At 49.4% G+C, this 21,863-nt stretch overlaps 1 protein-coding gene across 2 annotated transcripts in view; it reads left to right on the top strand.

Moving 5' to 3' along the window:
- LOC144159557 (uncharacterized) overlaps window positions 1–21,827 on the top strand; it is a 155,344-nt gene extending 133,517 nt beyond the window's left edge. For both annotated transcript variants that reach the window (XM_077691125.1, XM_077691124.1), the window contains 4 exons: window positions 9,274–9,550; window positions 11,152–11,796; window positions 14,843–15,682; window positions 16,244–21,827. In XM_077691125.1, the coding sequence (XP_077547251.1) occupies window positions 9,335–9,550; window positions 11,152–11,796; window positions 14,843–15,682; window positions 16,244–16,696 (2,154 nt within the window). In that variant the 5' untranslated portion in view covers window positions 9,274–9,334 and the 3' untranslated portion in view covers window positions 16,697–21,827. The remainder of the gene's footprint in view (window positions 1–9,273; window positions 9,551–11,151; window positions 11,797–14,842; window positions 15,683–16,243) is intronic.
- The last annotated feature ends 36 nt before the right edge of the window (window positions 21,828–21,863 follow it).

The raw sequence follows: 21,863 nt of genomic DNA, 5'->3' as shown, positions 1-21,863 counted from the left end.
GTAAAAAAATATCGCCAAACATCACTGCCGTGTAAATGCAGTTTTTTTTTTTCTTTACGAACATGAAACCGAACATCCATTGAATCAATCCTCCATTTTTTGTCTAAGCTATAACGCGGATTATACGAGAAAGTTTAGTATCATGGTTGTCTCGGCTACCGTAGTTGTATCAGGAAGCAGGACAGTCGCATTCACTCCTACGGCTTCGCCCGTCTCTATGAAGCAGCTGTGGATGTAGAGACAATTATTCAAACGCTTTGCTCTAACAACAAAAAGCGAGAAAGCGCTGAAACGGAACACGCAGAGTCAGTAAGAACTTCGTCAGCGTAAACACGGGCGACATAACCCGGACAGTGCCATACCGCGTCGACCAAGGTCGCCATCTGAAACAGCGAAAGAAACAGTGGCATATCCGTCGACAACAGCGTCGTCGGCAAATGCAATGTCGTGGCATAAACAGGAAAGAAACAAACGCGTCGCGAGCAAGTCGGCCGTGTAGAGCACCGCCGGGCATGTTCGCATGAACAACAGTGTCGTCGCAGGGGGCTCCGAAGGGCATGTTCGCCGCAAAACCCATTAGTAGCTGTCATCGCCGGCTCCCGGTCTGCCTTAGCTCTGGGAGTAAACAGCGCTGCAAGTGGCACGCATGGACTTCCACGTGCGAGTTTCTCGGGGAAGCAAGGCAGGCAAGGAGATGCTCTATGTGTCGTTTGATATTATACAGGGCCTCCCCCTCTTTCATTATCGTTCCCGGGACGTGATCCGGCGTTTGACTTTTGCCATGTATTCCTGTGAGGACCTCCAGTCAAAAGGCAGTCCTCCGGGGACTGCCCGCTGTCTGTTCAGGACTGGTAAATTGAGGAAGCCTATCACACAGCTGACGGATCGATCGCTGTGTCCTCTTTCTTGCTTTTTGGTTGGGCACACGTGCGTGCGTGCATGTGCGTTATCTTTCTATGTTTCTGCGGATTGCAAGTACAGAAAGGAGAAGAAAAAAAAAATCCCGGGCCATCTCCAATAACGTGAAACCTTGGGAGGGGCGAAGCATGCAGTGTATAAGTGCATTCTTGGCGCCTTGGCTTTTTGCCAACGAATATGAAACCGTTGGGGGTAGAGGCAGCTTTGCTGTAAAAGTCTCTTGTCTTCGAAGCACGAAGCTCTCCAGCGCGAGGCGTAAACGAGTGTCCCGGTGTTTTTAGTGCGCGTTACGTTCTAGCGGGAGGCGTAAACGAGTTTACCGGTGTTTTAGTACCGTGACTACATAAGACGACGATTACGACGATGACGACAGGAGACGCCAACAGCCCCAGCCCCTAAGGGGCATCGCCCCTAAAAACTAACCAGATGACTACGCAAACGTGATGCGAATGTGATGCGATGCAGCGCCTGACGTGATGCGTCAGGGGCTGCGTCATTGTCATAACTTAATACGAACTATCGTAAATTGTTTACACAGTTTTATAATTATAATTTAATGATTGCCTTCCCTCCATGGGTCACGTGACCGGGGATCATGATAGTGACGCTGACATGGTGAATATCCGACATATTCCCCATAACAGCCAATGCTTTGAATGGCTTGCGTTCTTTATCAGCTTTCGCCTGTGCAGCTGCGACGTACCCACCTGACATAGTTTAATCATTTATAGCTTGTTCGCCAATCCCCTGTTATTACACGTGCCATCCCATAGCCGATGCTGATAACGCGGTGGTGGTCATGCAAATAATCCAGTGTGTCGAACCGAAAAAAATACCGGTTCGGTTAACCACATGGAGCGATTTTGCAAGCGATTTGGGGAGCGACGCTACTAGGGACGAACTACTTTTCGCCGCGCACCAAATCGCTCATCGCTTCGCTCGGTTGCAAAGCAAGCGGAAGGCGTAAACGCTGGGCAAACGGGATAGTGCGGGGCCGGCCTGCCTTTCTGCATGTGTCGTCTATATTCATTAGTGCCGTTTTTTATCCAAGACGGAGTACGTAGCGCCTGCAAGAACCGGATATACACTTTCTAGAAGAAGTAGAAAGTGTGTGCCATAGGCTAGCAGTTTTCTCTGCTATCTCTATTATCATTATTCAGGTCTTATCCGATGTCTCCCTCCTGAAAAACTGACTATTACACTAGGAAGTGACCGTGCTCGCTGCTTTCGTTATGGTGACACGTTTGGATATGTTAAAGGTTGGGCAAAGAAAGGGTGGTTAGAGCAAATTCTAGCTTATGTTTTCTTTTTTTGCAAAAAACATTGCTGAAGGAAGCAAAAAAAAAAAAAAAAGAGAGCCGATATTGTTTGCGGAGAAATTCGGCGCGGAATAATTTAAAACAACGTGCTGCGCTTTTTTTTTTTTTCGTTTCCCCAGCACACTTCTAAAAAAAAAATATCGGCGCGTTTTATGCCCCGAAGCTACTGCACACCGTATATTGCGGGCTGGCAGAACAATTGAGACCACGTGGGAATCTTTAACGTGCGTTGACATCTCGGCACATAGAAGTTTTCATTTTTCGTCTACGTCAGAAAAACGGGTGCTGGGTGCGAACATCGAACCTGCATCCTTGCGGTCAGCAGCCAACAGTTCCGCCACCGAGCAGCTTCGAGAGTCACAGTTGTAACGTATTTACACTTTCCAGGCATGCGACATTTGTTAAGCAAATTACGAAATGGGACAAGTATACACATTTATTTTGTGGGCCTTCACCGTTGCACAATGCACTAGTCTTGCGGTCCGTATACACAGTCGCAGCGAGTGAAGGGCGAAGGCGATGTTTCATGTCGTCTGCAGGTTTTCGTGAGGGGGCCATTTTGTTCGCTCAGCCTTGCATTCCACTCGCGCTACCAGCAGCAGCATTCCAGCATTGGTGTGCACATCTTTCCGCATGTTGTAACGACAAAGAGAGCGTTGGTAGTGTTGTGACTGATCTGAAGGGGAAAGCGCGAAAAAGTGCGAAGTTGATGGTGCGTAAAATAGAAAATCCCAGAATGGTGCTGACCGTGAATTATCAACAACGGATGATGGTCGAACCGTTTCGTCGTGAACCTGTAACCGTTATTTCACTTTTAGGTTCAGTTTTCGTTCAGTTTCTGCGCGGTCAAAAATAACGGTTAGGGTTAGGGTTCAGTTCCGGCAAAAATACCGGTTCGGTTCTGGTTTTTGTTTCGGTAGTGGTTCCGGTTCGACACCATAAAATAATCCAATCAACGCTGGTACCCTACAGTGTAAGGACACTTTGGATAAATTAACTGTTTCTGTCTCCTTTGCCAAACCGCAGCAAGCACACGTCGGTTGCGATATCAGTCAACCATCTCTAGCTCCTTTGCTAGCTGCCCGCGTGATTCAAGGGCCTACCTAAGGGGCCTTACGATGATGATTCTGGAAATGCACGCCCGAGGCCAATTCTCGGATACAGCTGCAGCCAAACCTATCGTTCCTGTATGAACCTAGCGCCTTGTACTGGTTTGCTTCGAACCCTCGTTAAAATATGTCGAGCAACCGTTGCCGACGTAATCTCGACCAACCACGGACAGCCGCCAGCGACAGCAATTGCGGCCTGGGTTAAAGCAGACGCAAGTTAATTTGTTTTTGTTTAGCCGAGCGACTTTCGTTTATGTAGAATGCTTTCCTGGACACGCTCATCAATAAATGTTCTCTCTCTCTCTCTCTCTCTCTCTCTCTCTCTCTCTCTCTCTCTCTCTCTCTCTCTCTCTCTCTCTCTCTCTCTCTCTCTCTCTCTCTCTTGTAGTTGGATTCTACGCATTTCTGTCGTACACGAGGGTGGGTCCGTGTCCTTTAGGCCGCTTCAGTGGCAGAACGAACCCGGCCACTTTACTTATTTGAATAACTGCCTGTGCTGCACCATCGGGGAGAGAAACTGTCGCCACGTCGACAAGCCGCCAAAATTACTTAGCTTGCGTACTAAATCTGCCATCGGGCAAACTCGTTAACCGCCCCTAAGAAGCAGCCTTGGGCAGGCACCCAGGCAATTCCTGCGCATATTTTCGGTTCGACTACTGCAACTGGTTCGCGTCTTCCAAAAAGACCGGCGGACAAGCGAAGAGCCGCTCGTCGTTTCCGATCTGCGCGGTGCTACCGCGGTGGCCAAGATTGGGAGGCCGATTACGCGGCCATCCACGACGACGGGAGACGACAATAGCAAAATAGGAGGTTGACTAAGACCAGAAGCGAGACGGCGGGCACGTCCTGCTTGCAACCTGCGGCAAGGTCGCCGAGGCTTTAAAAGGGAATCAGTCTTGGCGTGCTACGCACACACGTTTGCGGTCGACCACGCTTTCGCGCCGCGGGCAGTCGACGCAGGACGTCCCACACATGACCTCGTTGGGCGCATTGCAATGGGCTGCCACGCGTGTAGAGGGAAAGGATGTGCTGCGTGCCGTGGCTAATACTACGCAGAGGAAAGGGAGACGCCAACTGCCCTCACAGCGGTGTTAAGAAGTTCCGCCGTGTTCGAGACGGCATGCCAGCAGTGTAGACGTTGATCGTGGCTTGTGTCGTCGCCTTGTTAAATACACCGACAGCAGAGCTTAATTAACCAGGCTTTTGGAGATAGGGTGAACGAGGAAATAAATTAGTGTCTATTAGGCGCCGCGCCATATAGGCTACTACGGGTAGCAGTGTTTTTCGATTTTGTGTTCCGTGTTTGTGCCAACACTGATTGATTTGATTGATTATAGGGTTTAGCGCGCCGACGCAACGCAGGCGATGAGGCGCGCCGTAATGGAGGGCTCCGGATTAATTTTGACCACCTGGGGATCTTTAACGTGCGCCGAAATCTCGCACACACGGGCGTTTTTGCTCTTCGCCTCCATCAAAAAAGCGGCCGCCGCGGCCGGGAATCGAACCCGCGACCTCGTGCTCAGCAGCGCAACGCCCTAGACACTGAGCCACCGCGGCGGGTATTTGTGCCAACACCCTGGGTGAATTGTCATGATTGTGCCCTCAACATCATCTGTGCATTTAATTTAGTTCTCGACCTTGTTGTCTGCAAGCCGGTGAAAACGATTGCCAACATTATCCGATGTCACTGCAAATAAAAAATCCGTACATCCGTCCGTCCATTCAATCCACCCTCTCATTAGTCCATCCGTACGTCCGTCCATACAATTGTTAAGAATGAAATGTATTTATGCCGTTTTCTCCGGGATAGCGAGTCGGAAGTCCTGTGTGCCCGATCTCCCCGTACTTGAGGGAAGTGTGTTTGGTATGTCATATTAAGTATTAAGAGCGCGAAGGGGAACAGCCTTTCATCGTCGTCTTCATTTCTTCCGCCGTCTTTTCTTGTCTCTATCCCTACCTCCGCCTTCGCGCTGTAACTATACTCGTATACAACTTAAGAACGGCAACGGAAGTTGCCGCTGTGCCTCGTCACCTCAGCCGGACGGTGACTCCGCGAGGCGCAAGTGGTGCGTTACTGGGAATATTTTGACCATGGCACGAGCCGATTACGTGACTTTTTTCCTCTTAATATGCTTATAAACGACTGCAGCGAACACAAACAAGCTACGGGAGAAAATCTTGCCCACCTCCCCGCGAGGGGAACCCTGTGTAGATGCGACGCATCGTGGGGTTCACTTGGTGTTTCCGTTGGATTGATTCTGAAATCGCGTGAAACGTGTCGGGAACGCGTACGATTATTATGCTTTATGATTATTATTATGTTTTATTGGCCAATCTTGGTCAATCTCTCTAAGTGGTATGCTTGGGGCTTGGCTGTCGCAACGACCTTTACTCCATCATTGTTGCTGTAAGTGGGAGCTTCTTTTCTTTTATTGCAAGTGTTAATCATTGCCCCATCATGCGTTGTATCAGTAGCTTCTTGACGTAGTTTGAATGAGTCAAGGGTATAAGGCGCGTTCGTAGCATTTGATTCTGTCTCGGTTTTGTGGCGCAGTGGGAAGAGCACCATGTGCCTCGCGTTCCGCCCACAGGGTCGCGGGATCGAAACCGGGCGCCGGCCGCTAACTATTATTTTTTTTTTATAAGGTAGGGGGAAGGGTGTGGACGGGCAACGCCGTATGGAGGGACAAGGCGAGTGAATGAGATGCAGTCGCATCTAAAAGGCAGGCGATATGACGCATTCACAGCAATCTCCATTCAAAACGCGCGCGCCCGTTGACAATCGGGTCCGCCGCTTAGGCAGAGTGATAGCGTATACACGAGATATTGCCGTTCTTAACTTGTTCCCGAGTATACCTCATATTTCCTGAGGGCATTTGGCTTGTGCTCAATAAAGAGACAGCTAATTGCCGCCTTTGCTTTCTTAACGGGAAAGCGATTGCTACGACGGGTTAAGTGTTTGATCGACGGAGTGCTGTCGAAGTCGTGTTATATCACCTCCAGGAGAGTCGACGCCGTGCTCGTGTGAACAGCGCTGTTGGAGAGAAGGCGCATCCCGACACGTACACTGCCGCAGGCGCACGCCGCATTCACGGCCGCCAGCGATTGCCAATTATAAGTGGGCAGCGTCGTGTGACGGGGCGTGAGAGCGGCCCCCTTGCGTGTGACACAAGAAGGGAGGCGGCCACACGCGCTGCACAAGGGGGACAGCGGCGAAACGCATCGCCGGACCCCCGCCGAGATTAGACGCCGCCGACGACGAGTCTCCTCCACCGGGACACGTGCGGTTAGGCCGCGCAACAACGGGAGCGCTGCACCACGGGGGGTCGGATCACCAGGGTTGGGGCTGTAAAATTAGACTCTGTCCCGCACAATGGGCGGGTTGCTTTAGACGTGCTCTGATAACCCCGGCATTGTTACTGACTCAGAAGAACCCCGAGGTGCGTTCATATCGAAATAGTATTTTTGAGATTAAGGAGTACGGTGTCACTACAACCTCCAGTTAAAAGAGATTCTTCATGGAATATACAGGCGTATCAATGTGTGTCCGTATGTTTTCACGTATGGCGTCACAACTCGTCTTTGTCTGTGGTATTTCAAAGATTCAAAGATTTTATTCCCTCAGACGTACGACGAGGCAGGCTGGGACTAGAGGCCACAAAAGCCTGACAGTGGCCCCGACCCCCTTTGCTTCAGTACATTGAATAAACAAAATTGACATGCTGGAAAATCTAACGTTTGGGTAAAAAAAAATATAAGCAACAGGTAGAGCACCAGACAATAAAGAACCATAAAGGAAAGGTGCAGTAAAAAACATTAGAGTACACAAGAGTGAAGTAAAATAAAGCACAATTGGACAGAGTACAACTATGATTGCATTTTAAAGATAGATACAACTACAAAAACAGCACATTAAACGACAAGCGCAAACAACAACCACAGTTCTAGCCATTCAAGCAGAAATTCCGACTTAAGAGTCATTTTTTCACCTGTGTTTTAAATTTGTTTCTATATTGTATTTGAAATTAATCTGGTCTCCAACTTTGTTTAGTATGTCGGTGCGCTGAAACAGAAAAGACTGCCTGCCGTAGTTGGTTCGTAATTTCGGTGTGTGTATTTTGGCAAATCTGAATCAGTATATACTGCTAGTGTCGTTAGATTTGCCATGAAGATTTTCTTTGTGTTTATCTGGTATAAGCTTCATATAATAAATATGGTCATTCTTAAGCCTACTGTACTGAAGAAAGAGTGGACACGTTTCTCATATAGCAAGAGCCCTTTATTCGCAGCTAGAGAAAAAAATATTCGCCATTCCAGCGCTCCGAAAGTGGATGACCAGCGATGACACCGAATTTAGGTGAAAGGTAGGAGGACATTTCATTTCTTTTGAGAGTTGACGCCGGTCATCTATAAAGAATATGCATACATACACGCAACATTTTTATGGTAACATTGCTTAGAAGCTTCGGTTAGAGATGGTACGCATTTGTGGCTGATCACCTGTTGGTGCACTGAAGCTGTTATGACATCACTAAGCTAGATAAGAAGTTAAACTGATGGAGCAGCGCCGACTCACCAGCCATTTTTCGCCCTGGCCCTTATGACGTCACGTGTACTTGTTTGTACGGTTGGCGGCCGCCGACTAGAGTCATGCACTACCATGAAACATGGCTGTGTAAGTGGGCCTCTAGTTCCGTTTGATCGCGTCACTTGAATGCTGACGTGTGGTTGACACGTTGGGGCTCTTCGATGTACAGTCTCGGACTCACCGCGGACTCCCCGAGAAGCAGTCCGGCATTCGACTTTCCCATGTATCCCTATAGCTTCGGGGAATCCTCGGGCTATATATACCCGCGGACTATCCACGGTGAGTCCGAGGCTGTAAATCGAAGAGCCCCACTGATAGTTACTTACAGTCCCCTCTATTCCGTCCCGGCTGATGTCGTGAAGCGCAAAATTTCAAAGTTTTTAGCGTCATAGCTGTTTAAACTTTTAGAGTCCGCCGTCGAGCGTTGCCAGAAAACTCGTCCCAGGCGAGCGCACGTGAGAGCGCGCCTCGTGAGGGACACCCGGCGCCATCGAGGCTCGCGCGTGGGGTATTCGCCACGTGAGGAGCTCAAAAAAGTACAAAAAAATACTGTGGATGTGAGTGTGCGCGTCGTGAGGAGAGCTTGCCGTCGGGCAGCTTGACCTTGGAGAGCACTTTGCCGAGCATTCATAGCGCCATCTCCCGCGTGCTGTTCTCCTCGCCAGTTCACGTGCATTCGCGCCTGAAGAGGGGAGTGTGCTGTGTGTTTATGCCGAGACGCAAGGGAAACCCGAGCCGACGGCGCGCAGCCGGCGGCTCGGCTCACCCGACGAAGGAATTACGAGGGCGCGACCCGGGGAGGGGAACCGAAAAATAAAGGCACTCTCAGACTGAACGCCAGACGTGTCGGTTGTACGTTTCTCGCGCTCCGCGAACACTACAGGGAGCACAGACGCCGAGTACGCCCTACAGACGCGATGCCGATTGCCGCAGGGTCTAGCGCGTGCTAACGCGGTCCACTCTGGGAGAGATGTGAACGCCTGCGGACGAAACGATCCAGGACTGCCAGTCACGGAGAACTTTCAGCGGCAAGTTCGGAAATCCATGCGATGTGCAGCAGCCAGGTCTCCGGCGAAAAGAAAGGGCCCGCCAACTCTGCCCATTCTCGAGCCCTGCACCACTAGCGCAAGCTGCGCCAATTTTTTAAAATATCTTTCTCGCACTATTTCGTTAAAAAAAAACGTATTTCGGAGTAGGAATTATGCTGAGTGGATTATCAAAGGTTGTAGTTCTATATAGGTAAGGCTATATCGACAAGGCTGTATTTTGACTATATATGTTCCGCTTATGCGGCTCAGTGACTGCAGGGAATGACGTGTGCCTCTGCCGTGTTCTGCAGGACCGTGGATCACCAGCGGAGTCCCGGCGGCCGGCAGGGCGCTCGGCCCAGCGGCGGCGGCATGCCCAGCGCCGCCGTCCACCGGGCCGACTCGACCCGGTCGGACAACTCGGACGCCTCGGGGCGCAGCGCGGAGTCCCGGGGTTCGGCGGGCAAGAAGGTCAGCTTCAGCCGAGCCGTCAGGGTCAAGAAGTTCCCCAGGAGGCACGAGGGGAGCGCAAACTCCATCGCCATGCACCACGCGGGAAACAACGGAGACCTCCACGACGCCGGCCAGGTACGCGTACACGCGTCTCTGGCTGCTCAGCGGTGTTAGCACGCATCATAACGCCAACCGTGTAGTCCGAATTGGGATCTGAGGCCCATTGTAGAGATTGGCAGCGGAATGCTCAACCCAAATTTCAGCCCTGAAATTTTTCATTTCAAGCAACAATGTTCTTGTACAGCTTTGACCTCAGCAGCATAAAAATTGAGGTGATACTCCAAGAATTTATTAATTTACAGGCATGAGAAATAAATTGGTCATCAGGTAATGAAATTTTTTTTGAGCAGAACAAGAATTTCTTGTTTTCCTAAAAGCTAAGGCAGTCTTAGCGTACACAAACATATAAACTTGGTCGTGCAAGCATTTGTGTTGATTTACGGACATTTTAACAAACCAGGTTATCAGCCGCCTCGTCGTCACACATACTCTCTGTCCGCTGGAGATTTTCCTTTTTCCTGCCGTCCAGCTGTCCAGCACGAAAACGCAACAGTGGTGGTGTCTATCGCAAGAGGCATTAGAGGCATTTCTGAAAAAGCATTGCCCAGAAATCTATCAGTTTTCGTTTTGTTCTCAAGGCGCTGGAGGGTGTTTTGTGTGGCTTCAAAGGACGACACCAGGACCCGTGTGGTTAAACCAGCCGGGGATTTTTAGTTAAGCCGGGCCCAAAATCTGGATACACGGGCGTCTTTGCTTTTCGCCTCCGACAGAAAAAAGGAACCGTGACCCGGAATCGAAACCGCGCAGGTTCGAATCCAATTTAAGCAATCGAACTTCCTCGCTGGGTGCACTGAACTACAGTCGAACCTCATTATAACGGAGTAGTATCGGGACAGAAACATAGTTCGTTATAACCGATATTCGTTGTAACAATACAGGTCAAAATCGGCTCTAACAAATCGAAAATCTGGCTCACGCAAAAATACCTGATTCAAAAATGCATTTCTTTGGCTTCGAAACCACTATACACAGGGTAACCCTTACCTTTCTCCTTGTTGCATTTCGACCTCAATGAACCGGAACATGAGTACGTGAAATTACAACCGAACAGAGTTCACTTGACAAAACAGGATTGCGTCCTTATTTATTTGATGAAAGATGTGATCTTCTTCTGGTGGATACTCACAGCACTGAGCGGGATCAACTTTTCCAGAGTGTCTACGAACGAAAGGGCCTGTATAGTTCTTCAGTTTCGGACGACGGTGTTTTATTTCAAGTAGCTTGTAACGCTCCTGGTCAAATATTTTTTCGTTATAACCGATATCGCGCGCGGCTATCACGGTTTCAGTTTCCTTATAAAAGAATAAGTGGTATGGAAATAAAGCATGACCAACCAAAGTTTGTGTTTAGTTCACTATAGCCGATAGGTCGCTATATCAGTGTGCGTTATAACGAGGTTCAACTGCATCAGGCGAAGAGTGATTGGGCTTTTATGTGTCGGGGCTACACGGGCGTTCGAAACGGCATTCGAGCCAAATGGCCTTCGAAATTTCAAATGTCATATATTGGAAATTTCGAAGGCCATTTGACTAAAATGACATTAGTATTTCAAACTCGTGATTACCGGAGACATTTGATGCTCGACGGCTCAGACACGTTTCCTTTGTCTTGACCAGGTGGCTTCTTCCCCGGAGAAGAAGTTCTGGTTCAAGGTCTACAAGAACCGCCACCACGACAAGGCCGGCGCAGGACGCATCCCTGAGGAACACACCATACCGTACGAAGGCACTGTCTCAGACTCCGCGGCGGGCCAGCTGCGATCTACGTCCGTGGGCAGGACCGCGTCCTCCGCTTCGTCCAGGGGTCCGCGACGGAGACCGGACTCGCCACTGGTCAAGCGCAACCACGTGCGCAAGATCGTGCAGAAGTTCGACCGCGAGGCCACCTTGCGGCACGAGCCGGCCGGTAGCTCGCGCGAGTCGTCGCCTCCTCCTCCGGTGCCGCCTCCGCCCCCGTCCGTCGTTCGGAGCTACTCCGTCGAGGAGTACACCAGACCTGGAACTCCGATCGAACTCCAGCGGAGCCCGGTTCTTCCCAAGAAGAGCAACCGGTTGGTCGACGGCGTCAAGGTCATCCTGGCCCCGCTGACCCGGAAGCGGTCGTCCGCTTCCAAGAAGGCCGCGAGAACGGCGGGCACGGGAACTCTGGTTCGCGAGGAAGACTTCGAGGAAGTCAACAACAACGAGAACAAGGAGAACGAGCCGGCCGTGGAGGAAGAAGAGGAGGAAGAACTTCCGGTCATGGTGGACAAGGCAACGCAGGTCAGTACCGTTATATTTTAAGCGCAAAGCACTTTCGGGGCTCGCCCCACGGCGTCCCACCGTCACGGCGTCCCACACAAACTTCAAAAAACAATTCATAGCCGTTCGAAACTCGTCAGCCGCTGGCGCTTGACATACATCTCCCCGTACAATTGAAGCAAAATACATGTAATTAACCGACAGCCCCCCCGTTCATTTAATTAGCAACGCTTGTCGGGTTCGGTTTTACGATAGTAAGTGGAAAAAAGTGGCAGCGCAAGAAAAAAAATGGCGCGTTCAAAACTGCGCAGTAAGGCGCCGGCTCGTGCGGGATCAAAAACAAGTAAAAAAAGAAAAACTACCGCTCGCGCTGTTTCAGGCAGGGGGCGCGCAAGCACTGCGAAGACGGGAAATTTTAAGTGCGTGGGACAAACCTCCGCTCAATTCATCAGTAGAGGACTGAGACAGGGCGGTGAAGAGAGTGATGGGTGGTAGCAGTGAGCGTATAACGGCGCCACAGCCCATTGTAGTGAATCACTGCTCTGCACTTCCGACAGCTTTCCCGTCGAATGAAACGGCTTTAATTTTTAACTACAGACTTTTTGCCCCGCCTCGCGTGTTCCAGCTGGTACAAAAACTCAGCCATGATCTATTGCAGTCGCTCTTACATGGGGATAAATTGGTCGCAGTTAGCAGAGGACCGGGATAATTGGAGATCTATGGGAGAGGCCTTTGCCCTGCACTAGGCGTAGAAAGGCTGCTGCTGCTGCTGATGATTATGATGACCTGTTGGTTTTCTCGAATAATTTTGTGCGTCATTACCGTAGGGATCAAACTTACTGGTTGCTACGTCATGACTCGGGACCTTATTGCGCCGCGTGCCCCTTTCTGTGTAAAAGTGAATTGATGCGAGCGAGTACGATGACGAAAAGTGGATCGGGCTAGCTAAGCCACGCACTATATTCCCTGATCACCCTGTGGCGTTATAAATAGTCTTAGATGGTATGAGTCAATGTGGGCGTATTCCTGCATTATAAACTTTAAAAATGACGGGGAGAAGAGTGCGACGAGACAAGCGTCGGACTATGTATTTTGTCATCCCACCTTCCTTTCCGTCCTAGCGCTGCTTTTTAAGCTCAAAGTGGAGTCGAAGGAACCGCAATTTAGTATCTTCGGTAAGCCACCAGTCAAATTTGTGGAGATGCAAAAAAAAAAAAAAAGCCGTTCCACTCAATGTGAAAGCTGTCGGAAGTGCAGAGCACTGATTCGCCATAATGGGCTGTAGCGCCGTTATCCGCTCACTGCTACCACCCAATGCTAATCAAATTTCCCGCCTACGCAGTGCTCGCGCGCCAGAAACTGCGCCAGCGGGAGTTGTGTTCTATTTGTGCTTGCTTTTCCTCCCGCGTGTGCCGGCGTTGCATGCCACTTTTTTTCGCTTACTATCGTAAAAACCAACCCAACGAGCGTTCCTAACAAAACGAACGGGGCGCTGCCGGTTAATTACGTATATTGTGCCTCAAATGTACCTACAGTTTTTTTTGTTTGCGCTAAACAATGGGGAGATGTATGACAAGACAAGCGCCAGCGGTTTGCGTGTTTCGAACGCTTATGACTATATAAACCGCTTGACTTTCTAAACCTCTGGGTTACGCCGCGACGACAGCCGCTACGACGGAACGCCCTGTTGCTCTACTTGGGTCCAGCGAGCGAGCTACGACGACAAGGCGCGGCCCTAAAGTGATCTGCACTTAAAAATAAGAGGAGAAGAGTGAGACGACACTCGCGTCGGACTAGACTATGTAGTCTGTCATCCCACCTTCCTTCCTGTCCTAGCGCTGCTTTTGAAGCTCAAAGTGGAGTCAGAGGAACCTCAAATTAGTATCCTCAGAAAGTCACCAGTAAAATTTGTGGAGACGCAAAAAAAAAAAAAAGGGGGGGGGGGTTTGTCGCATGGCAATTAAGTGCGCACTTCTGGCTTCTCCACACTGCCTGCCGTGGTGGCACACACGGGCTGTTTGGTTGGTTCTGTTGCACAGCATCAAAGCCGTGCGAGAAAGACAGGCGGTTAAGCCGTGAGCAGGGACTGGTGTGCCGCAAGAACCAACTTTGGTTTGCCCTTGCAAAATCCACAAGTTACCTCCCACATTTATGGTTGGTGCTTGTATTTATGCTTGTGAAAATACAGATTAGTCAAGGCACCGGTCAGGGCACCAGACATCGGAAACGAAACGAGTGCGAAATATACTCGACTGCTTTCAGTTTGTCTCCGATTAGAAAGGGTTGCCAGCTACTTTGCAAAATTTTGCGCATCAGTAACGGAATACTTTTGTTCCTGTCCTTATGTAAGTGCATTTCCTTTATTTTCAATTTTACCTTTAGTAACAGTGCTCTTTTTACTCAGAGTGGTGCGCTCAACTAAGCCAGGTACTGTATGTATAGAACCTCTTGTGACACACCCGCTGCAACGGAGTTTGGTTGAGTTAAAGCGACGAGACATCGCGACCTACTGTTCTTAAATTCCCTATACATGCCAATTGCAAAGTATTGAAACCAAGATGAAAGTTTTCATAGTTTCGCAAATAGTTTCGTGCAAGTTGACCTGCACTGAAAACGCTTCTTTTCCTTAAATGCAGTTCACAGGTTACGAACGTTAAGGATGATCGCTCAACCATACAGCAACATTCGTTTTGTTGCACAGTAGCGCATTTTTCTAATGCTTCAGGCGTCATCAACAAATGAAGCCAGCTCGACAAAAAATAAACGAACGCTGTCAGCCCTTCTGAAAACCTGACTGAGCCGCTCTCAATGGTCGTTGATACATATATCAGGCTACTTAAAAACTAAAAAATAACTATGTTAAAGACTTATTTCTTGTCTTCCTTAATCCCAGCGCCTGCTCTTGTTCTTGTCGCTTACAGTCATAGCGTATAAAACTTTCAAATTATAAATATTTGATTACATAGACTTCCAACACCCATCTTTACGTGTTTCTAATACCTCTATAGACTGTAGAGATACCGACAAAAGAAATGTATTTTTTTAATGCCCGATCCTCCGCCCGCAGGTCAAACCTTTCGATCTCGAGGAGTTCTTCGCCGCCAGCGGCGACGTCTCTCACCTGTACAGCCAGGTGGACAAGAGCAAGAAGACCACGTCGTTCAAGAATCCCGAGATCCACGTGCACCACCCCGAAGTCGTGGTCGACTACCCGATCACCGCGACGCCGCATTACGTCGACCGCGACTACGAATACTACGAAAAGAGCCGAGCCTCGTCATCGTCGCCACCGCTGAGCAGGGGGGAGTACGCCCGAGGCGAGGCATCCACGACACCGGAGCCGGAGTACGGCAGCATCCGGAGAGTGAAGACATCAAGCCGCAGCTTCGGCTTCAACCTGGGCCGCTGGGAGCACGACGACGCACGCAAGAGGCGAGACTCGGACACGTCTAGCGTCAACAGCGATCCTGGAGCCTTGGGTCACGCTGGCAGCAGGTCTGGCAGCGTGCTCAAGGGCTACGACACCAAGAAGCGCGAGCTCAGCTACGAGAACGTGCCGTCCAGGGTCTCGGACAACGAGAGGTCGCGCACTGGGTCCCCAACAACGTCCACGTCCGGGGTCTGGGTTCGAGACATCGACAAGGACTACCGGAGGGGCATGGCCGACGCGGACGTGACGGTGCCGAGCAGCGGTTACGTCTTCACGTACAGCGCCTCGCTCGGCGGTGACCGGTCGTCGAAGAAGAATACGACGTCCCGAGACACGTCTCCCGCCCTGCTCGATACTGGTAGCCTGTCCAGGACAGACCGTCATTCCAGGGACTACCGACGGTCCCCGTCACGCGGGACGCGGTCTGTCAGCTCGGACCAGACTTCGGTTCGGGGTGGTCTGGCCGCTGCCTATCAGGCAAGTGGTCGTTCGGAGTAAACATATCAGATTCTGCGTTGTCAAGTGATGCTGTGAGCACAGCATAGCATAGCCGTTGACCCTCCCATAAAAGGTTACCTTGGAGGACTATCTATTTCAACTTTAAGTTGGCTTAAATTCACTGGCTCTTTTTTGTTTCGCTTTTGTGAAGGTAAAAATAGTTTGACATGTAGGCCGGAAAATGTTGGAGTTGGAGCGCCTCCAGCAAATCACCCGTAAATAAAGTCGATTGAAGATGCTTAACACACTTAAAGCGCGTAAAAACAGTTACAGCCCATTTATTTCTACATTGTGTAACTTTAGTTAACAATTTTTATTATCATTACTATGCTTACTCAGGTGATAATATTTGTAAAATTTGACCGCGTTTAAGAACGTCAGGAAGCACCATTAGAAGATAACGCTAGAGCGGAATCCCTTGCGAAAAAATTAGCTACCTTTCTGTCCGAACTCGAACAACCAGTAAACAGTAGCAAAAAGCTGACAGATTCTAAACCTTACGTGTAACAACGTGTTCCTTTTTCTCGTCCTCGTTCGCAGGCAAGGCAGGCAAAGGCGGCAGCGTCCAACGGCCGTGTCTCGAAGTCGTCATCTCCGCGCACGGCCCGCACCCAGCACCACAGCAGTCCCGGCCCTATAGTGAAACCGGGCTCAGCGGCTGGCTCCGTGGCAGGGTCGGTGACCAGCGAGCCCGCCTACCAGCGGGACACCGTAGTTCTCTACATTCCGGGCGTCAGCCACCACGCGACGCCGTCGGAGTCGTCGTTGCGGGTCTCGCGAAGCCAGTCTGTTCTCAACAAGGACAAGAGCTCTCGGAGCGGGAGTCGCGCCTCGGCGGCCGCCAAGAGCCACAAGTCCAAGGGCTCGGGCCACCAGCAGCCGAAGCGCGCCGCCTCGGAGAGCGACGTCCGCCGGACCAAGTCCATACCGAAGGGTGCCAAGTTCCCCTGGCTCAGAATCAAGCCCACTGTGACGGCCACGCCCGTGCACTAGCTGCAGGGAGCCCCGTGCAGCAGCAACCACGCTGTTTCCTTCTTAGCTGAAATACACCCTGTGGCACTGGCATTACGGCATAAACGCGTACTGTAGGCGATGTGCGGAATACGCTGGTGACGTCGGAAAACCTTTGCGCTAAGGCTAATATTTGCTGCAGAACGGCTTGCAATACAGCTGGATTGGAACGCGTTTGAACTGTAGCAGTTGGAACAGGAAAGAAGACAAGATTACAGGACAAAGCGTCTCCGCTAAGATTAACTCTTGGAAAATGAGAAGTAAGTGGCGTCGTCCGCCACCTACTTCATGAGTCGTCGTACCTACTTCGCAAGTCGTCAAGAAAGCAAGATAGAATTTCTGTACTGGAATTCGCGCCAGAGGTTTACACGATCAGGACACCGGCGGGACTTTGACTACATTTTGAGAGTCATTAGTAATACGATGGGACAACGGTGTTGTTTTCACTGAAACGTGGTGGCGATGGGTGGGCTGGCGAGGGTCGTGATGGAATTGGCTTCAGAAGAGAGAAAAGAGGAAAAAGTTGGATTACAAATGGCAAAACCGAAGGCAGAGACGCTGGCTGGGTGCCGCCTTACTTTGGCCGCGAGCAAAAGGGATAAGCGCTGAAGAAGCGAGCTTAGCCAAGTATAAAGAAGCGATCGGTACAAATAACTGGCGCGCCATGCAGCTCAAAGCTGTCATGTCCTTGATTTACTCGCATTTATTCTTAACTTTCCTTCGTAATTTTAAGGACTATCAGGACAGGACAGAGCTCGTACCAGCTTGACAGCAACCAGTAACCAGAGAAAATAGGTTGGCCTGTTCCTTCCTTGTTATATAGGTTGGCCTGTTCCTTCCTTGTTCAGGTTTTGCGTTCAATCGAAACTGAAAGCGCATTTTTCTGTAGACGTCACGGAGCGTATGCCTCACAATCGCTTCCATCGCCAGATGTCAATGCCCCGTTTCAGGGTTATTTTGAACGGCTGTCGTCGCAACGGGAGGCTAGAACCTAGCGCAAGAATTGTTTGTCTTTTGGGAAGTGTAATTAATTTGGGACCTCGGAACTGACGTCAAAGCTGATCTAGGGGTGGCCGGAAACTAATTTTGAGAGGGGGTCTCGTTTTCGCTTAACCCTGCGCCTAAAGGTGTTCGTGTGGGAGTGTGCATGCCTGTCTGTTTGTGTGCGCTTTAGGACAGCAGCCTGGCGGGAAAACCAGAGCCCCCCTTTTTCAGTGAATAAACATTGTCAACAGACTTGGTGGAATACATATTCGCATCAAACAAACAGGTCGAACAGGCAAAAGCCGTCTATAGCTGTGCCGGTATGAACTGACATGGTCCTCAGGTGCCCGGTGCCACAGGCGATTCTGCACAGCATTCTTGCTAGCTGACAAGCTCTCGGCAGTTGTGCCACCTTTCTCAGCTTGCCGTGACGACGACGATTACGGCCGCGAAGGAACAGACTGGTGCTGTCTTCGATGTTTTGTCTTTAATGTCTACATCGCGTTTCTCTCTTCTTTTAAGGTGCTCGCGTGAGCGATTTAGCAAATGCCGTCACACAATTGTCGCGTGTTCTTGATGACATCACTGTATTGCAGTGTCGCTTATTGTGTCCATTACCTTAACGTAGATGCTGTTACAATTGTGATGCAGTGTGAAGCAGCTTCGAGCGTGTAGAGTAACCGATAACAGCACCCATAAACAACGTGTTTTTTTTTTCTTGAACGGACAACACCGTTCCGTTATGCTTGGGCTTGTTCCGTTTTTTCTTTGTCGTTGGTGTAAGCACAGTGCCCGCAATAGCGCCACCTCTGTACTGTTTGGGTGTTCTTGCTTGCGTAGCGTGTACGCAGTGTTAAGAAAAACAAACACGACTCACTTTGTGCTGCAATTTGGTGAGACCATCTGTAAAGTGCATCTGTACAAATGGGCTCCTTAATGTTTAGAAAACATAAGGCTTGTGGCTTCAATTTTTCGAGTTTCGTTTCGCCGATGAAGGCTCAAGAAGTTTGCGATGTGCGAGGTAGCTGCTGAAAGAGCTAAGCCTAAGAATTCGAAACCGTTCACACCAACGGGACACCTTACGCGAAAGTCCATCCCTCGTAACTTTCGAGACCCGTTCCAACAAATGAGCTTTGACAAATGCCTTACGTAGTCGTTGACGCTGAAGCGCATCTATATCCACTGAGACGTGGACGAGGATCGTCCGCGTGAAGTGAAGCTTCCGCAGCGCCCCCTTGCGTCAGCGGAGGACCAATAAGCCTATGTTAGCTAGGGGGCGCCACAAAACGTAGAAACGCTTCCTCCTTAAGCCTGTGTGAATTTGTTGGACGACGTAACCGCGACTACCGTAAGCATTGTAGAGAAGCGAAGGCTCCAATTTGTTTTATTGGTGCAGGGCATGAAGGCGGCACACAACGCACAAGTTTCAATGTTTTATATAAAAACAACTAAAAAACTCACAAGAAGCGTCGAAAAGAAGCTCTTCCAGTTTTTGACGAACAAGGACTGGACGAGCAGCGATTATAAATTGGCCAATGCTACACTGCGAGCATAGGCATCGGTGACCGAATCAGCACATGTGATGATACAGGAGATACCTTCTGTTAGAGCAGGACAAGCCGTGGAAAAGACTGGGAAAAGTCGAAGATATTTCTTGTGTGCAAGGAGAGCTAAGAACCAAGGATATTGTTTTAAAGATATTCAATTTCCCTCCGCAAAAGCTAACGAAATATTATGACCACACTTGCAAATGTCCTATTAGCCCGCATGTCCTGGAAAATAGCCACTGGAAAAGACAACAGCTTTCCAGCAAGTCTCTCGAAATGAGATAACCGCGACCAATCTTGAGTGCGCGAGGAATAGACACCGTGACCACGGGAAAAATACTCGTTCCTTTAGAAGGAACGAGTTCCTGGTCCGGGTCCGGGTCCACGTATTTGACGAGGGAACTGACTGCCGTAGCTGACATACCACACGTGTTGGATTTAGTAAACCGTGCTCTATATTGTCATGCGGTCGTTCTCTGCTCGAGGAAAAAACAAAAATAAATCTCACCTGCACTGCTTGCTTTCGCGTGCCCTGTACATGTCGTCGCACTAAAGATATCTATGTGCTACTTCTATGTCCAACCGCGCAATGAAACAGTGTGTTGAATTTGCTGCATATATCAAGTGTCTGTGCGTGAGTGCTGTTGGCGCTTTGTACGCTCTGTAACCCCTTCGGCGCCAGGTTGACGTGCTGTAGTCGAGTCGATGTGCTTGAGTGTATAGGTGCAACCGTTGTTTTGCTGTGTACCCACTGTTGACAATGTACGAGAGTTTATAGGTGGAGAACACTGTCGTCATCGGTGTGGCAATATTGATGAGTTGAAATCAACGCACAAAGGCTTTTTGCAGCGGATTTTTATAAAAGCGCCAAAGCAAGGTTACGAAAATACTCCATAGTTCTACATTTTAAAGTACGGCAAGGTATACACAAAACGTCAGCACGTCTGTTGCCATGTCAGACCATGATCTTTTTTCATTAGAATGCCAAGAGGACATTCCTCGTAGACGCCACAATGGCATCTGACGACCTACTTTTGCCCTAAGCATCAGAGTTCAGAAACCGATGACACGATGAGAAGTAATTCTTATGTAAGAATTCCTGAATTCCCTGTCACCTTAACCTCCATTCGAGCTGTAACCGGACGTTCACGTTATCCCAATATTTTAAGCAGCAGACCTTGTAAGATGAGACAGGCGTGGCAAACCACTAAAGCCGCTTGTATATGCGAATACTTCCCCTCACTCATGTCGACGCAAACGGAACCCTGATTGCAGTTTGATAGTTTTAGTTGTAGTTTTCTTTTGAAGGCGGCCATCAGAAAAACAGTTGCACCCAAAAGCACAGTGAACAGCAGTTTGCGGTGAGCGTAGGGTGAACGCATTCGCTGGGAAGCCAGTGGTTTTGACACAAAAAAAAACGCCTCCTTGAAAGCGCGGCGAAGATTTTTCAGGGCTATTAGGTAACTCCTGTTTACAACGGTGAAGTTTTATGGTAACCCTATTTCAACAATAAGGTCGGTGGTGTGTAACGGAAGCGAAGCGGAAACGAATCTATGTACGCAATGTCCTTCGTAGCAACTCCTTATTTTTCTTCGTTGTCGTATCTTTTAGAGTAAGCGCACCCCGACATCACGTGAGGGAAATCAACAATGAAATCGTTCTTCATTGAGTTTTTCTGATACCTACTGTTACCAGCGAGATTCTACGCGTTCATCAAAAGTCGAAAGGAATTAAACATGTTGCCAGATGGTCCCGGTGACGTTCTGTTTTGGAATCTCGCAGCCACAAGTTATCACCTGTTACATTAAAACAAGCTTGGGTAAGTAAACAGAAGTAGCGAGATAATTCCGGAACACATTTCATGGTATACCGAGTGTGCTGCTAAGTCCAAAGGCTTTATGCCTAATAGCCGTAGCGTGTACAAACTTCTGCATGAAGACATCAGTTATGATTGATTGCATTGCCGTGTCATTAAATCAACGCTGTTAAACCACAGGCGATGGGCGTCATGATTCCTGGCCCTATAATGGCAGCCATGTTGCGGAACGACTGCATGGTTAGCTCATGAAAGAGAAAACATAATAATATCTTTTGGGGAGTTGGCTTGACCGTGAAAATGCGACACGTTCTGGCGCCGAAAAGTTTTTCCCCTTTCCAAATAACTCCATTCCTGGTGCGATATGTCAAGCTGGCTTGCATATGCCGAATAACAGGATAGAACTGACTGCTACTGAACCTCATTTTTGTGAACATGTATCTAACGTACCACGGGTTGGGACGAAAGGCAACAAAGATGTCGCGTTGGACACAGTGGTGCGTGCGCACTGTGGCGCCTACGATTGTCGTGCAGACGAACGCATCCCCAGTGATTCTACAAACTTGTTTTTTTTTGTGTCCTATTTACACCCGCTAATCTTTGAAATGAAGCGTCTGTAGCATTATGGTTGAGGAATTTGACACGAGATGGTGCGTGCTGCAATGTGGAGGAGCCCAATGCTAGTCGAACGCTTACTTGTTATCTTCTGGAGCTTTAACGATGATAATGACAATAATAAAGATACTGAAGGTTGTTTCTTACACTGGACCTGTGTGATGTGTCACTGCTTGGGGATTTTCCC

Source organism: Haemaphysalis longicornis, unplaced genomic scaffold (genome assembly GCF_048455015.1).
Source record: "Haemaphysalis longicornis isolate Haplotype H1 unplaced genomic scaffold, Haemaphysalis longicornis Haplotype H1 scaffold_10, whole genome shotgun sequence".
In the NCBI taxonomy this organism is placed as follows: Eukaryota; Metazoa; Arthropoda; class Arachnida; order Ixodida; family Ixodidae; genus Haemaphysalis; species Haemaphysalis longicornis.
This window is presented reverse-complemented; position numbering and strand designations above follow the sequence as displayed.